The sequence below is a fragment of the Hemibagrus wyckioides genome, linkage group LG03 (assembly GCF_019097595.1).
Source record: "Hemibagrus wyckioides isolate EC202008001 linkage group LG03, SWU_Hwy_1.0, whole genome shotgun sequence".
NCBI lineage: Eukaryota > Metazoa > Chordata > Actinopteri > Siluriformes > Bagridae > Hemibagrus > Hemibagrus wyckioides.
In genome coordinates this window covers 11,149,865-11,168,433 of record NC_080712.1, presented here as the reverse complement: position 1 = coordinate 11,168,433, position 18,569 = coordinate 11,149,865, and the positions used below count along the sequence as shown (strand labels likewise).

Genomic DNA, 18,569 nt, shown 5'->3' with positions numbered 1-18,569 from the left:
TGTATTGGAATAATTTCTGTAACTAAAAACTAGCCATGGTGTGCATCATAAAACATGTCCAATCCCTAAACTTTAAAGTACTGTTATGTTTACAAGCACTATGGTGATTTGTAAACCAGGCCAAATCAGACTCACGCACTACATGGTCAAAGGTTTGTGGACACCTGAACATCACACCTATACACGAGCCTTGAAAGAATTGTCGAGAATGTCTTTCTGTGCTGTAGTCTACAGAGTTTTCCTTCACTTGAACTAAGAAGCCCTAGTCTGCTCCAGCATGACGATGCGTCCATGCATAAAGCAAGTTCCATGAAGACATGGTTTGCTGAGGGATGAGTGGAGGAACTTGAGTAGCCTGCAAAGAGCCCTGACTTCAATTGTATTGAAATGCTGACTACATCCCAGACCTTCTCATCCAACATCAGAGTCTGGCCTCATTAACACTCTTGCAGCTGAATGGGAAATTCCCACAGCCACGTACTAAATTCTAGTGGAAAGCCTTCCTGGAAGAGTGGAGTTTATTATAACAGCAAAAGGAAGAATACATTTGGAATGGCATGTTCAGAAAGTGCATGGGTGTGATGGGCAGATGTCTACATATTTTTCTCCATATACTATACTTGAGCTTACAATGAAGACATTTGGGAGAATAACAGTACCACCAATCTGTTGGTGAAATTGTTGGAGAAATGTATTTAATAGTGTAGAGAACTGCTTTGAATTAGGCTGATGATTTTATCCCAACCAACAAATTTGTATTCTTAGATTGTTAGTTGCGTTTTGCTGTGTTTATCTACACTAAGAGGATGAATTATAAGGTTCATGATATTAAACCACTGTATAATCACTTGTGCCTGAGCTGATCTGAGTCTGATCACTGAGTAATTTGATCTAAAAGAGCAGATGTGTGAATAATTACTAAATCCTGGGGCATTTTTTTTGTCAGTCTTGAGATTTTACACCACAGTTGTTACTTACAAGTTGCAGTTAAACAGCTGTAAGATGGATGAGTCAAGCTAACTGCCTGTCTTGGTTTTGTTTTATCCTCCGCTGGTGTCGTCAAGGTCCCTGGTGTCACTCAGTCGAGAGACACAGCCTCAAACACTCGTCTGTCATGAGTAAATGAACCACCATCTGCTCACTGGCATTTTTTTCACTTCTATGGCAACATTGCCTTGGCAGCGTAGGCTGTGCCAGCTTGTCCTTGAAGACTTCCCAGGCAGGGCACAGAGCCAGCTCATCATCTCATCTACTATATATGAACAGCTGCTCAGACACACAGGGGAATCAGTGAGTCAGCACGCATGCACTTCTGACTCCTACTGATTTGCTCTGTAGTTTAATCCAGGACTAACCTACTGCCTCCTTTCAGTTTAGGACAGTAATTCCACCAAAACTGTGCACCTTGATGATCATCATCAAATTCAGTTCAAGTTCACCTTTCAGCTCTCAGTGTGACCATGTGCTGTCCCTCAGGTTCTGCATGAACCCCTGATCGATGAGGACCCTGTGTTCATCACCACATGCACTGAGAGGGAGCTGCGAAAGAGGAAGAAGAGGAAGTTCAGCCTGTGGGTGCGACAGTGCAGCTCTACTGGCTTTATCTGTCAGGTTAGTCAGATATGGTAGAGCGATAACGTATTGTTTCACACACGAAATTGTAATCCTTAATGCAGCTACAAGAAGAGACTACTGTATATGTAATAAATCACAGGAAGTGCTCTCTGCATGCTATTCATTTACTACCTTTATCTACACTGTAAGTCAACCGTTTCACTCAGCACATATTTCTAATACTCTAAAATTACAAACAGAAAATCTACTACAACTAAAAATGAAGATAAAAAAAAAAATGTAGTGAAATGCTTTATTGACCGTCTGGGTCATAAAAATAAAACCAATAAGAATTTAAAAAAAGAATAAAGATATTAGAATTAAATAAAATGAAATAAGAATTATTTATTTCTAAGAATTAAATAAAATTCCAATAACAATAGAATTTACTGTACATGTGAGAAAGGAAAGAAAGTATATGGGAAAAAAATATAAAAATGAATATATGAATTATGAAATTTTCTTGTCTTTGTTTGGTATATAGCCTAAATATTTCAGTTTATTTTCAAAATCAGAATATGAGTATAGTTGAGCAAATTTGTGCACCAAATCAAGCTGGTTCACTCTACTGAAATATGTAACATGCATATTATTAATGTTTCATTTAATTGAACAAACGATATTTTTAATGCGCTGTTATAGGAAAATAATTAATGACTGTATGGTGTGATGTGACCCAGCTGTTTTAACTCAGAGTTGATCATTTTCCCATAACAGCATGTCCCAAAGTGTTTTATTCTTCTTACATCACAGCAATTTGCTGATACATCTTAAACATCATATTAGTATTCCAGCAGTAACGTTAGTTCTGTCTGGTTGTATATAATGACCGTTCTGTGCAGATTTATGTACATCTGAAGGAGGGTTCTGGTCCAGACGGCCTCGACACACTGAAAAACAAACCACAGCTCCACAGTCTGGTGGCCAGGCAGCTCTGTCAGAACCTGTCTGGACGTAACGCCATCATTTTCACCGGCCCCAGCATCACCAGTCTCAGCCTGTTCCAGGAGTTTGAGAATCAGGGTGAGCACTGCAAACTCTCATTTATATATAATCACTCGCTTTTTATTTCTTTATTTCGTCTCCTTCATACAGTTTAGAATTAATGGGAAGTGTTCACATTTGTCAGACTTGAAACACAATCTTTGCTGAATCTCAATTTGTCAGCAATTTCTGTTCCAATCTCATCATCCAGCAGCTGTTTCTCAACTCTTACAGTGTTCAATTAGTGCTGACATTCGGAAAGTGTATAAATAGAGAGCGGTAACAGTGTTTGAGCTCGGGTTTTCAGTAAAAGAATGATTTATTATGCACATACTCGGTTTAACTCACCCACTCACAAAGGACACAGAATGTTCGTTCCCGTACCATCTGGGAAAAGGTACAGAGCCATCAAGTCACATACAAACTGACTAAAGAGCAGTTTTTTCCAAAAGCAGTATCTGTCATCACCCCCTTACCCCCCAGAGGATCAACCACCCCTCTACAACTGTTCAAAGACTAAGGACAATTTTCAACTAAACCAATCCTTTGATACTACTCCTTCCTCCTATAACTGTTAATTATTAAGGATCTATCTTTAGCTACTACTCTCTAAGAATGTGGAATACACACCGTTCAGGCATAACACTATAACCAACTGCCTAATATTGTGTTGGTCTCCCTTTTGTTGCCAAAACAGCCCTGACCCATCGAGGCATGGACTCCACTAGATCCCTGAAGGTGTGCTGTGATATCTAGCACCAAAATGTTACCAGACTTACAGGTCACTTTTGATAGATACTGACCACTGCAGACCGGGAACACCCCACAAGAGCTGCAGTTTTGGAGATGCTCTGATCCAGTGGTCTAGCCATCACAATTTGTCCCTTGTCAAACTCGCTCAAATCCTTACGCTTGTCCATTTTTCCTGCTTCTAACACATCAACTTTGAGGACAAAATGTTCACTTGCTGCCTAATATATCCCACCCACTAACAGGTGCCATGATGAGGAGATCATCAGTCTTATTCACTTCGCCTTCCAGTGCTCATAATGATAGATAGATAGATAGATAGATAGATAGATAGATAGATAGATAGATAGATAGATAGATAGATAGATAGATAGATAGATAGATAGATAGATAGATAGATAGATAGATACTTTATTCATCCCGATGGGAAATTTACAACTTCCAAACAACTTCCAAACATAGATAACTGCTGGAAGTTGTTAACTTGACACATATTGACAGTAGCAGATATTTTAGTATTTTCTGTGATTCAGTGTTAGTGACAGGAGCCTAAAGTGCCACAGTTTTAGCACCAAAATGTTTAAAAATTATTCACTGGCTGAAAAATTAGGAGTCTATAAAACTTCTCCAAAATATACCAGCTAGGACTGCTAGCTTGAAAATAAAATTTGGCCCCTGAGAGATTGGGCCCTTGACAACAGGTAGCTTCATCTATAAATCCTTAATATTAAACCCTTGGTGGTAAGAATAGGATCACTAAGAATTAGTATTTTCTGGCCAGACTGGAAAGCAGGTTTAAAAAGCACTCTTTAACACCCAGTATGATGTAAGGAATAGGTGGGAAGGAATAACTGGGTAAAAAAAAGTTCATACTAAAACTAAGGCCTAAGGACAAACAACTCAGACACTGGAAATATGTCCTGTAGTTTTATTAATTGCAATTGTGGCCATGTTTATTTTTTGTCTATTGACCGTTTCCCTGTAAATATTCGTATATTTTTTTAAACCTGAAACTACACACTGTTGCTCAGTATACAGCGTCTTCCTGCAGCGTGGTCAACATTTGATTATCAGTACCACCAAAGTAAAGTCACTCTACAAAATATTATCAATATTTCAAAACACAGACCAACTCCATTGTCATCCACAAACTGTGTGTTTAAATCCTTTCATATCAAATGACTTAATTTTCCTCCTTCCTTCTTGTTAATTACTAATTTTATGTTAATGTTTGTGGTTAACTGCTCCCTATTTGCTCCTTAAGCCACTATCTCATGACACACATAGTGCCATTTCAGATTAATCACAAGTTATTGTGTGTATATGTGATGCATGTAATTATCATTATCATGTTGCCTGACTCTAATCCATCTGCTACGAGCAAGTTCAGCTGAAATCTGATGTGTAAAAATTTTCAAATCTAACCCACAGCCCAAAAGTACAGGAAGTGTTTAATGAGCTATTCACCATTCCATCTAAAAAGGAAACTGATGCTGTAAGCCTTTCTCTTGTGGTTTGTGTAGATATCTACTGCTGTGGGCTGCTAAGCACCAGGAAGAGCGACTGCACCGGTTTGCCTGCATCCATGCTGCGTAACCCTGAGGGCCCTCAGCAGCGCGGCCAGTCCCACATCAAGATGAAGGGCAACATGTCGCTCATCAGCTGGTACAACAAGGGCAACTTCAGATTCCTCTCCAACGCCTACTCGCCTGTCAAGCAAGGTACAGATAGTAGCCCTGAGACAGCAGATCATGTAGGGAAATCATGAAGCTCAAAGCTTTTATGCTGGTGATGATTTCAGATCTGAGAACTGACAGAGAGCCACTCCTGGGGTTTTTAGCAAAATTCTTTAGCATTAAATTCCTGGACTGGATTTTGCCAACTAAATGGCACTGCCACTGACATCAGACATGCCAGAAATTCATGCTCAAGTGTCTACATATATATACATGCCAGTTGTCTGATACTTGACTGGTAGTGAGGTTCAACAAAATGATTAGGAATTAAGCTAGTAAACTACTAGCCAGATAACATCTCATGAAATCTCCTATAGCTTTGTGTGGATGAAGGAATTCAACTTTCTTTTGCACAGTATCCAATCATACCACTTTCTATTCAAATATTATACAGTATTTGTGTAACTTGCCACAATACTCTACACCCACTCTTCTACCCACAAGCATTAAGATCTCGAAGGTTTGATTTGGCTCTACAACAACAACAAAAAAAACCCTGCAACACATTGAGCTCATTAGAGGAAAAATAAAGTATTGAAACAGGATTAAGCTGGATCAGTTCACAGAATTGCTGATGGGCTGCAGGAAAATGTCTGTGGCTGGTCATCTATCACATTAGTCACATTTCCTCTTTCTGGGAAAATAGGTGTTCCTGGCCACAGTTATTGACGAAACTCACCCGATAATTAATTCTAAAAGTCTGGCTTTTTAAGACTATAAGAGTGTATAATTTTCAACAGGAATTAATGCTGCTTTTAGTGACTGCTTATAGTAGTAGATTAGAGGAGTAGATTAAATACACTGCATCCCTATTATAGCTTTGTACGCTTATCTGATGCGAAGTTAAACACTATCGTATTATTTGTTTGAATTATGGGTGGAATGGGGATGAGTCAGTTGTACTGGTGACTCTCACAGTTCCAGGGTATTTGGCTTGTTTCTTAGATAAGGTTACTATAGTACTACATTAAATACATTGTTTTCTCTATGTGTGTGGAGGGGGTGGGGTTGCCAGTTTGTCCCTCTTCCTCAAAAACCTGGCAGTAGGTGTCCTGTCTAAGACAAACTGCCCCTGGTGTGAATCTGTGATGGACTGACATCTCATTCAGTGTGTAGTCTATTTTGTGGCCAGTGTTCATCTGTCATGGGCACAGGCTCACCTGAACTGGACACTTGAAGACTATCTTTAACTGTCCAGTTATGATGAGCCTCTCTCCAAGATAGCCTCAGATTCCTGTTCTTGACTGACAGGAGTGGAACCCAGTGTGTTTTTCTGCTGTTGTAGCTCATCCACCCGAAGGTTTGATGTTTTGTTCATGCTGAGATGCTTTTCTGCTCAGCACAGTTGTAGAGAGTGATTATGTGAGCATGCTGGTAGTTCATACAAATCTTGCAAATTTCCTCTTATCTCTCTTATCATGGTGTATTAGCCTGCACACCTTCTGGATGCACACAGGATGTTTTTTTGTACTCTGTGTAAATTCTGGAGACTATTGTGTGTGAAAATCCCAGGAGATTAGCGGTTTCTGAAATATACAATCCAGCCGACAACCATGTGATGTTTAAGGTCACAGATTTTTTCTTTATTCTGTTGTGAACATTAACTGAAGCTCTTGACCTGAATGAATCTATCTGAATGAATTTGTGATTGGCTGATTAGATAACTGTAGGTGTTCCTAATTATGTGGTGAGTGAGTGTACATAGCATAAAGTATATATATAGGGTATGTATGTACTGCATGTATACTGTAATTAATAAGTATTGTATTGAAAAAGTCTGCAGAGCAGTGCAGTGAATATCTGCCTAACCACAGAAGATGCAAACGTTTGCTAGTTTGCTCTCAGGAAGCATCGTGTGTGTCGGGTTGTGTGCCGTTGCATTGAACAAACACTGTAGATGCTGATGGATTATGACACACGAAGCTCCATCACATTATGTTTTCTGCCAGGCTTTGATTCGATGCCTTGATGACTTCTGACAGCAGTTTGACGTGCGACATGTGAATTTGCTGGTGACAGATTTGTATTAAAACCGCAGGGCTTTTATTTTTTTCCCCCACTGCAAACTGGATTCTCTGCACCTACACATCTGCCTGATTGGCAGGAAGAAACAATACTTTTCTTGTTTTCCCATTAATGGGTGCCCAGTGTTGGCAGAATTTCAGTTATTCTAACACTAACCTTGTCCACCTCGATCCTGGGCTCGGCCTACAACTAGCTGTAATGATGGGAGCATCTCTTTTGGGTTATTTTTGAACACACTGCCACATGGGGAAAGTATTAATGATATGGCAACTGGGGAAGAACTCCAGATTGCTCCAGGCAAAGACAGTGTTTTGGTTGTTAGTGGACTGAGTGACAGTGTAGCTCAGAGATGAAAGCTCCCAGGCGCTGAAAAGACATATGTGATGGAAAAATAGAGGATGGAAAATGATAAGGGTAAATCTTTGTCTGTATATAACACTCAGCCCTGATGCAAATAAAAAGGGAAAACAAGCATCGAGTGGATTTTACATCCTATACTATGAAAGCGTATCTGTATTTCTGTCTCTCTTTATACCACAATAACTAATCCACAAATCCATTCATTAATCTACTCACAAAAAGCCCAAAAAACAAAAAATATGACCTTATTATCATAGAAAAGTTTAAACTCACAGCAGTTGTTCAGGGCAGAGACAAAGCTCATGCATTTGTGCGGATGAAGGAAGCCTTTCTACTGCCCAACAGATTGTGATAATCAGTCTGAAGTCATTTGAATACAGATTTTGGTCTTTGGAATATCAAATATAGAGGAATTTAATATGGAGAATTGCTGCATGAATATCATTTTATTTTATTTCTATATGCATTGTCGGAAAGCATCAATCCAGAACTCCAGATACAGCTTTAGATTAGAAGTTCAACATCATAGATTTAGACTCCAAAGAGAAGTCATCCGCTTCACTGACACCCGATAGCATGACTGTGAATAAAGTTATAGAAGAGTAAATAGTATTAAAGGTGATGAAACGATGGTCAGTATGAGCTTCAGGATTCGAGCAGCAGTTCTTTCGCACATCTGTAAATCTTTGCAAATCATATTGTGGGACTTTTTATTTTCTGATGTTCCTATAAACTGCGAACAAGAGGTGTGTTATGGGAAATGGTTTTTCTACCACTCTACAGCACTGTGGGTCCTGAAACTGTAAAGGACACACACCTCCTCGTTAATCCTGAAGACACTGCAAGACAACCGAGAGAATAAATCCACCTCCAGATCTTATTATAGCCGCACGCCTGTTTCCACACTGTTTATGTGACCTGGCAATATTTCACTCTAATTATAAAGGAAGCTCCGTAATGTAGCAGGAGTGAGCTCATGTTTCACCCAGAGCCTGGAATGATAAGTGGTTTACATCCAGTGGCACTGAGCTGCAGTCATTCAGGCATGTCATAGTGTTTAATAAACAGCGATTTAATTCTGATGATCTGCAACCAAGGGTTTTAATTACACAAACACAATAACATATCAGGTCCTTTCTCTGCACAAGTGGCCGTGTGAATGTTGTTTTAATTGTCTGTTGTAGCTAAATAATTAATATCTGATTTCAATCGCTGTCTCCATGTTTGTATAAGTAATTCATTAACGTGTTCACTGATCCCGCACTGGAGAAGCTGGAGCACTGAACAGGACACTGAGTTAAGCGCATGTGTAGTGTGGGTTTAATACTGACATCGCAGACATCTGGATTCAGACCTCATGTGTAACTATGGGCTAAACCAGGGGTGTCCAGTCTAATCGGCAAAGGGCCGGTGTGGGTACAGGTTTTCATTCCAACTGAGCAGAAGCCACACCCGAGTCTAAGATCAGTTGATTAGCCAGTTGGAATCAGGTGTAGCTTCTGCTTGGTTGGAAGGAAAACCTGCACCCACACTGGCCCTTTCTGGATAAGATTGGACACCCCTGGGCTAAACTATGGGAACATGAGAGTTATACAAGTTGGGCGGAGTTTGCCTAAAATGGGCGTGTCTCAGCTTTGTGTATATTTCTTGTGTGAGGAACTGTATCGGATCACATGACAATTTGATGCCAATACATTATGCGGAAATGCATGTTCTGGCCAAAAACTATTCTCCAAAATACATGGAATGCCATTAAAGGCTAATATTAAATACACTATATTGCCAAAGGTTTTGCGACACCCCTCCAAATCATTTAATTCAGGTGTTGTTAGTCAGGGGTTGGGCTTGGCCCCTTAGTCCCAGTGAACTCTTAATGCTTCAGCATACCAAGATATTTTTTTAGACAAATTCATTCTCCCAACTTTGTGGGAACAGTTTGGGGATGACCCCTTCCTGTTCCAACATGACCGCACACCAGTGGTCATGGATGAGAGAGTTTGGTGTGGAGGAACTTGACTGGCCTGCACAGAGCCCTGACCTCATCCCATAGAACACCTTTGGGATGAATTAGAGAGGAGACTGCGAGCCAGGCCTTCTCGTCCAACATCAGGACCTGACCTTATAAATGTGCTTCTAGTGGAATGGTCAAAAATTCCCATGAACACACTCCTAATCCTTGTGGAAAGCCTTCCCAGAAAAGTTGAAGCTGTTATAGCTGCAAAGGGCGGGCCAACTCCATATTACATTCATGTGCATGTAAAAGCAGATGTCCCAGTTCTGGCCTGGCTCACAGTCCCCACACTAATTCATCCCAAAGGTGTTCTATTGGTTATATAAGGTCAGCACTCCAAAATGCCTTAAAAAACAAACAAACAAAAACCCTTCGAAGAGCTTGAGCACAATATGTGTTTATGGATAAATTTATAATTTAGCTGTTAAGTGTGATCAATCGTCTTAATCTTCAAGCCACAGGCACATTTTCTTTACAGGAGAGTGCACTGAATTAACTAACGCATTAGCTTTCTCATATTTTATATAAGTCATGAACACAGCTTTATTTAACCCTTAACTTTAACCTGAATTAATGATGCGGTGGATGGAGTGTTATTTTATAAGCTGTCAAATAAACAGGGAAAACAAGTCAACAACTCAAGTAAACAATTACTCATCATTAAATCCTGAGTATACTTTGACCGTCTGCATTTTTGCTCCATCTGATCTCTGAGAGTACACACATGGAGCTCCAGTGTGGATGAAATGCAGGGCTGAGGACTGGGTAGAGCACCACTGCTTTAAACACTACCTGTAGTAGAGTGATTTCATTTTGTGAGCACATTGTGTTTTCTGTGCTCAAAAACTGCTGAATGGCCTGAATAGAAACCTCAAAATGCTCTATACTTAGCTATAAATAAATAAACTCATGTACAACGTCTTTTAATATCTATTTATTTTTTGACCTTATATATGTATATGCTTCTTAAAATTGTAAAATATAATATAGTCAGGTTATAACACAGTGTACACAGCTTACACAGCGGGTGTGTACAGATTTCAGACATACGGCTGATGTATCTAGGTCTTCCTGACACTTGTGCTCTGGTTTTTAGGTGTGATCATTAAGAGGAAGAGTGGAGAAATCCCGTGTCCTCTGGCTGTGGAAGCTTTCGCCGCACACCTGAGCTACATCTGCAAATACGATGACAAGTACAGCAAGTGAGTTTACGTCATTAGCGAATCGTTTGCGCTCTATATATACATTGTGAAACATCCTCACAAAATGTGTATTTCATAAATAAACATATTACAGCAGGCTTTTTTGGTGCTTCCTGATGAGTCCCTGCATAAGTGGCAGCTATGAAAACCATTAGAAGTTTGTAATTATAAATGTGTGATTTTAATTTTAAGCCTCTGCAAAGGTTACATAAGTAGTCAAAATTATGTCAAGTTTAATTTTTAATTAACTTGAGTTCAGTATCCAAAACCTGTCATGACAACTGGAGTTAAACAGATGAAATACACCGATCAGGCATAACATTATGACCACTGACAGGTGACGTGAATAACACTGATGATCTCCTCATCATGGCACCTGTTAGTGGGTGGGATATATTAGGCAGCAAGTGAACATTTTGTCCTCAAAGTTGATGTGTTAGAAGCTGGACAAATGGACAAGCGCCAAATTGTGATGGCTAGACGTCTGGATCAGAGCGTCTCCAAAACTGCAGCTCTTTTGGGGTGTTCCCGGTCTGCTGTGGTCAGTATCTATCAAAAAGTGGCCAAAGGAAGGAACAGTGGTGAACCTGCGACAGGGTCACGGGCGGCTAAGGCTTACTGGGGAGCGAAGGCTGACCCGATTTTGCGGAAGAAGTTAATGCTGGTTCTGATAGAAAGGTGTCAGAGTACACAGTGCATGATGGGTCAGGGTTGTGTTGGCAGCAAAAGGGGGACCAACACAATATTAGGCAGGTGGTCATAATGTTATGCCTCGTCAGTGTACTGTAAGTTCACGAAACCTAACGGAGCGGAAAATTAATTCAGTATTTTCTGAACTGAAAATTCATCAGCACTGTGGTGCAAACTTCAGTTACATCTCTTCTGTATTCATCACGTTGTATTTCTTTAAAATAGCTATATGTATGGAAAGATTTCCCAGATCTATAAAGTAGCAGTAGCCGCCATGGAAGACACCAAATCTAATGAGGTGTGATTTTAATCATTTTCACAGGTACTTCATTTTCCACAAACCCAACAAGACGTGGCAGCAGGTCTTCTGGCTCACCATCAGTATCGCCATCAACAACGCCTACATCCTCTACAAGATGTCTGACGCCTATCACGTTAAACGTTACAGCCGTGCCCAGTTCGGTGAGAGGCTCGTCAAGGAGCTACTGGACTTGGACGACTGCTCACCTACAGAGTGAAGTGACCGCATGCTGTCTCTCTCACACACACACACACACACACACAATCATGCATAGACAGTGACAGCTACCAAGCTGGGGCTGTCAGGCTCACGATAATGACGTTTCCACTCTATCTGTGACAAATCAAAGCCGTGCCAAGTGTATTTAAAATCAGCAGTCCTCACAGCCTCTCCACGATACACCTCCCTCCTCCAGTCCATCACAGGACCCTGTATATAAACCATTCCACTGTCTTTGTGTGTCTTTCTGCTGCATGATGAATGTGAGTGTACCACCCTGTAAATGTGTAATGATTTTTATGACATAGTGTTTGTGTAGTCTGAACCCTGTGATGAACCGTTTTGTGGATTTGCTCCTGTAGGTCTCAAGGACAACTTGCAGCACTGATTTAAAAACAAAACAAAAAACGATGTACCCGCAGCGATGAACATTCCTGAGTGGAAATCAAGAATGTAGTGTCATTTACATTCATCGAAACGGAAGCGGCAAAGTCTTCCAAAAAATTCATTAGAAATCTTGTTAATTTTGCTTCACTTTGCTCTTACAGTTGAGTGCAAAAGTTTGTATACCCTTAGTACTAAAGGAGGATGATTTATAGCAGGAAGACATTGAGTGTATCACATTGCACCTTTTCTAAAGGGTGGCAAATAGTGTATGTTCGGATTTTATTATTGTAAAGAAAAATAGTATCTCCCTTCCCTTGTTTCAACCCTTTACAGCTGCCTCTAGTCTCTTTCATGTGCTCTGATTTTAATATTTGACTCCCCATCCTGAAAAATCTCTACTGGCCAGTCTTTGTCCATTCTTTTGATATATAACCTCTGCATACCAATGTAATTTGTTTTGGAGGAGAATTCTTAAGGTATTGTGAAACAAATTTTCCCATAAGAAATAATGCAATCCGTTCCAGCCTCCCAAAAATATTACTAATATTACCAAGGGTCAAGGGTCCTCACAGGAAGTCGTGCCACCACCAAGCTTGGGCCACCCAAATAAACGTGTGAAAAATAACGTAGCTTTTGTACTGCAGGCCGAAGGTAACGTTGGTATCGTGGGTTGACTCTTTCGAAACAGCTTTTGCTGACTGAAAAACATTCATAAAATTCATAAACTCACTCCGCTTGGCTTTCCACGTTTTGAACGGCTCCCGGAACGTGTCCGCAAAGCATTCGTTTAGCTCTCCCCAGTGCAAAAAATTCTTAAAAATTGCAATTTTTTCTTTAGAAAATTTCGATTTTTAAGGTGAAGGGAGGATATTCATACGCTGAGGTTCCACTGTATCTGTTAAAATTCGGTCAGATCTCACAGCCTTTATTTAAATCAGGTCTGATTGCCAGGTCACGGAGTTTACTCAAACTATAATCTGTTCATTTTTTAACTTAGATTTTCATTTATATAATTTCACATGTGCTGAGGTGCCAACATTTAGAGTTAAGCCATAACGTTTATTTGGTTCTTCTTTTATTTTTTCCCCCTGGGCAAGACTGTGAGATATCTTTGGTCAGTAAAAAATAGATAAAGTGCTTATTTCTTGGAGAGAAAAACATCTTCCTCATCCAGTGACAAACACGCAGATTGTTTGTTTATTTCTCTCGCTGCCTGCTGGGATTTTCTTGTCAGTAATGTTGGCACCTCTGTGTACATTTATTTTGAACATACCCAGAAACCAGAGGGGTATACAAACTTTTGCATTTAACTGTACATCTTTATTTATTCCACTGAAGGTCTTTTCCTGATTCAGGCTGATATAAAAAAATATGGTCACATGGGAGTGAACTATAAAAAAAAAAAAGAAGAAGAAGAAGAAGAAGAAGAAGAAACACATGCACTTTCCCTCTCGATTTTTTGCACTTTGGATTCCAAGGGAAATGTATAAAAACAGACCAAAATGACATGATGACTCCAAATAAACGTGTAACCGAATTCGTCACATCCACCAAGAGGAATTCATGTTATGATTTCCTGCAGCCGGAGGATAAGAAGTGTGTGCTCCTCATTTCATTAGCATTCTGCACATTATCATCCTTTATTTATGCTTTGAGGAATTTGAATGCAGGAGCGCGTGAGTGTAAATGAGAAGATTGTAAATAGATGTTACTGTGTTGTGTGTACCATTGATGTAAGTGTGATGTTAGACTGAGTGAGGAGATCAGGGGATGGATTCCTGCCCGTCATCTGACTGCCTGGAAAGTGAGCGAAGAAGATGGTAAAAGGTTTCGACGTGGCAACGAGACGCTTCTCAGATTTCAAAATGACTCATTTAACCCATCACTTCGGGTTGTCTGAGCTGCTCTGATGAAACATTCTGGCAGGAATATGGATGGATATTTGCTCACTAAACACAGAAGTGATGGATGATGTTTTCATAGTGGCTAAGAAATGTATTATAACAAAAAATTTTCAGTAACACTTTGCTGGAAGACATACATTGTAGGACACAGGACGAGATTTCACCACTGGATTATTTTTGTTGTTGTAAGTTATAGCTGCTTGATAGACATTATGTGCTGAAAATGATTTCATTTGGTGTGTATATGGGGATGTGGTAGCTTTGTGGTGAAGGTTTTGGACTCAGAAGATTGTGAGTTTGAAGCCCAGGATCACCAAACTGCCACTGCTGGGCCCCTGAGCAAGGCCCTAAAGCCTCAGTGAGATAAAAACGGAAGTCATTCTGGATAAGGGTGTCTGCCAAATGCTGTAAATGTATATATTTAATGCTGATGCACTGCACCTTGATGCTATATTGTGCATTTGTGAATCTCACTACACACATTGGTCAAATCATCTGCTTGACGGATGAACAGTCTTGAATGGACAGATTAATTAGCATGCATGAGATGCAAGAAAATACCACAAGAGTAAATAACTGGGAACTTCAAACACCAACAAATACATTAATCTTCCTTAATCTGAATTTATATACGATTTTACCAGCTAACTAGCCACACATTTCTATATTTAAGTTCAACATTGGATCATCAGGCCAATAGGTTTTCATATGTACATTTTTCTAGAAATTTCATGCAGCAGTTATGGTATGCAATGAAATAACCATTCTGCTCCTGGCCTTCAGAAAAGTGTTACTGAAGATTCACTAATGAGTAAAAAAAAAACTAAAAGCAATGTTGTAATGCTGCTGCGTACGCACTTGTAGTTCTGCTTGTCGTTTCTTCCATATCACTGTGCGACGGTCACATACGACACTGACCCCCTGACTGTGCGTCAGATGGATGCCAAAGGATTGCTCAAGCACTTAATGTTGGAAGGCAAATAAGTAATAAGTGGAAAAAGGAAGCAGATTTGTCTAAACACCAGAAAGCAGCTCTGTCACACACCATCGCTCTTGAAGCTCTGGACTGAGAACTTACTGAAGCCATGTTAAATCACTTCTCAGCTGTTTTTCCACGTTACGGTTACTCTGGAGCTGTTAACTGCATCACTGCTTTCTTGCTGTCATCACCCTGCTCCTTCTGTCCCACGGCCAGCTCGATAGTGAGGAAAAGAAACAGCATGCTGAGAAGAGGCCGATAAAAGTGGTGCATGCTTTCTTCACGGTCAGTCTGAATAAAGTAAGATGATGTATGGTGTATAATTAAACATATTTTCTATCTGTATATTTTTGTTGAAGGCAAAATGATTGTTTAATCTTTTTCTAAATGTCTTCTTTTGATATACTATGAACAGTAGTAGAGGTGTAGACATGACCGTTTTGTATTCCTGACTTTGAAGGAATCGTGACCTGCCCTGTCCTTACCCGTGCCCAAAAAAAAATTCCCACCCGTCCTCCTGGCTCCCAAAAAGAACTGTGACCCACCCTATCAAATCTCAAAGGAATGCTATCTAATCTTACATACTATTAAAGGAATTCTGACCAAAAAGCCACTTCTCCTGCCCACACCCAAATAAAATGTGATCAATTTTTCCCTCTACCGAAGGAATTTATCAATCCTTCCTGCTCCAAAAAGAATTCATACACACCCTGTCCAGTGCTGAAGGAATTCTGACCCATATCACCAAGTCCGAAATGAATTCAAAAAACAATCCCACCTGCTCCCAAAGGAATTCCTGCGCATTCCTGAAGGAATTCTGACCAAACTCACTGAAGAAAGAATTCTGACCAATGCCACATACTCCTGAAGGAATTCTGACCAATCCCACCTACTCCTTAAGGAATTCCTGCTCACCCCCAAAGGAATTCTGACCAATCCTGCCCACTCTTGACACACCCCCTGTCTCCTGAAGTTATCCTGACCACACCCACTCACTCCCAAAGGATTTCTATCCAATTCCATCCAGTTGATGGGGTTTCCACACCCTCCAAAAGAAATTGTGACTGATCCTGCCCCTTTCACAAAAAAAAAAAAAAAACCCACCTACCCCTAAAGGAATTGTAACAGATCCTGCCCCATCCCTCAGGAATTCTGACTAATCTTACCCATGTACATCCTGTTGTATCCAACACCCTCATGTTAATGAAGACGTGAGCATCATTTTATGATTTCCTGACGTACACCTCGAACACCATGAGCGCTTTATTACTATGACTGCACTCTGTACACATTGAGATCTTTCAGGAATTAGACGGTTCACTGTTTTTCCCAAATTAGTTATAACTCTGTTTATTTTCTTGCCAGTTAATTCATGTTGAAAAGTTTTATACCAGAATAAATTGCTGTAATTAGGAACTGGTTAAACCACAGAATTGTCAGATTGCACCTTATCCTAGTCCTCATTTTAATCCATCGGATGGATCGTGGCTTTCATTTCACTCAATTACACAGTTTTTGCACTGCTGACCAACTGAATGGCCAACGATCCAACACACAGGCAAGTGCCACTAATGTTTATTTCCTGTGATGCAACACATGGTCTGAAAACATGAATGAAAGGGTTTATGGGGTTAGAACCACACCTTCCTCTCTCTGTACTGTTCAGACAGAGGCTCAGGCGTAGAGAATGGACTCCACCCGTAGGACGTTACTCGTGACTCTTTCGTCCTTGTGAGAGCTTAGTCTTGAGAAACCTCAGGGTTTTGTAAGTACAGTGATGTACTGCAGTGCAATAGATAGGTGGAGGAGGACAGCAGGATTAATATCGCTGGATGGGGTGCTTTTTAAAACCATGCTTAATGCTGGTGAAAACTCTTAAGACTTGCAAATATTGCTTGATGAACCCTGTACCTGTAGAGAAGCCAAAGCTCATCTTCATAGGCTGCTGATTACTCGAGGCATGCGATTCTAGATGCATGTGCAGTTGACGGGCAAAAGCTGACATGTCAGCATCTGAAGAGGAAAACATCTGTACATCATTATTAGAATTTGTTCATTTTTAAGACCTGATCATTTACATCGGACCAAATCTCAAAGAAAATGATAGACAAGAGCATTGTACATAATCCTGATCTATAAATTCTCACAGCAGTAAATGACTGTAGTGACTCTAGTGTGTGTGTGTGTGTGTGTGTGTGTGTGTTGCTGTAAAGACCTCTCGTGTCTTCGCATTGTGAATGATTGTGAAAGAATCTGTGTGCAAATGTTCTGTGTAATTTTCACCCAATACCTTGCACCACTCTGGTTCTAGCTTTCCTTCACCCCTTTTTCTCTTCACCTTTGCCAGTGTAACTTTACACTAATTTGCACACAAATAAATGGACATGACTCTTTTCTCCCTCCTCCTCCACCCCCCTTTTTGTCATTATTCCGTGAACAGAGTTGTGTTATTTGCTACTAGCATGGTCAGAGGTGGTAAACGTGATACAGTTCTAAAAGTGTGATTAGTCTGAGCTGAAATTAATACAAGAGTAAAAGCTCAAATGCTAAAAAAAATATCTTTAATTGAACATGGTCTAAAAGAATGAAAGTAAGAGTAGATACGTCTGCCAGTAAATGCAGTATTTATAATGGATTAATGTATTGTTTTCTTAAGGAACAAGGGAAATTGCTACCTACAACAGCTATGTTCCTAATCTCTCGAACGTCAGCTAGCATGATAACTGATGAGTGCTAATAGCTAGCTGCAACAATACAAACCATCTGCATTAATACATAGCACCTGGAGAGAGGCGAGAGTAATGAGCATGTGGTTTCATTCTTGCCGTCTCATCTGTTAAGGATCTGAATCGACTCTTTAGAGCTGCTGATGCTGAAAAAGTCACCACTACAGGATTACAGACAAACACACAGTGTGTAAAAGGAAGTAGACAGTTTCAATTTTGGCTTTCTGTCCATGATTTCTTAAGAACACCAAATGCAGCAGCGCAAACACTGCAGGGACTTCTGTGGAATAAAATTCTGATTAACGATGTCCAGCAGAGGTCCTATCAAGCGGAGAAAGAGATGAGCTGAAAGGATTTACTCAGTCGTGCGACTATTTGTCTCATTTGTAGGACACGTTATTCAAAATCTCACTCCGAGAGCAGGATGAGGTGACACTTACGGTCAGTGTAATAATAATAATAATAATAATAGTAATAATAATAATAATAATAATGTTAATACTACCAAGTATTATTATTATTTTAATTCTTATTATTATTATTTTAATTCTTCTTAATAATAATAATAATAATAATTACAATAATAATAATAATAATAATAATAATTACAATAATAATAATAATAATAATAATAATAATAATAATAATAATAATAGCAATAGTCAATAGGCTAGTTAAAAA

At 39.8% G+C, this 18,569-nt stretch overlaps 1 protein-coding gene across 1 annotated transcript in view; it reads left to right on the top strand.

Annotated features, from left to right (window-relative positions):
• pgbd5 (piggyBac transposable element derived 5) overlaps positions 1-17,556 on the top strand; it is a 32,679-nt gene extending 15,123 nt beyond the window's left edge. The window contains exons 3-7 of the mRNA XM_058386172.1: positions 1,477-1,611; positions 2,457-2,637; positions 4,872-5,069; positions 10,577-10,682; positions 11,695-17,556. Of these exons, the coding sequence (XP_058242155.1) occupies positions 1,477-1,611; positions 2,457-2,637; positions 4,872-5,069; positions 10,577-10,682; positions 11,695-11,890 (816 nt within the window). The 3' untranslated portion in view covers positions 11,891-17,556. The remainder of the gene's footprint in view (positions 1-1,476; positions 1,612-2,456; positions 2,638-4,871; positions 5,070-10,576; positions 10,683-11,694) is intronic.
• The last annotated feature ends 1,013 nt before the right edge of the window (positions 17,557-18,569 follow it).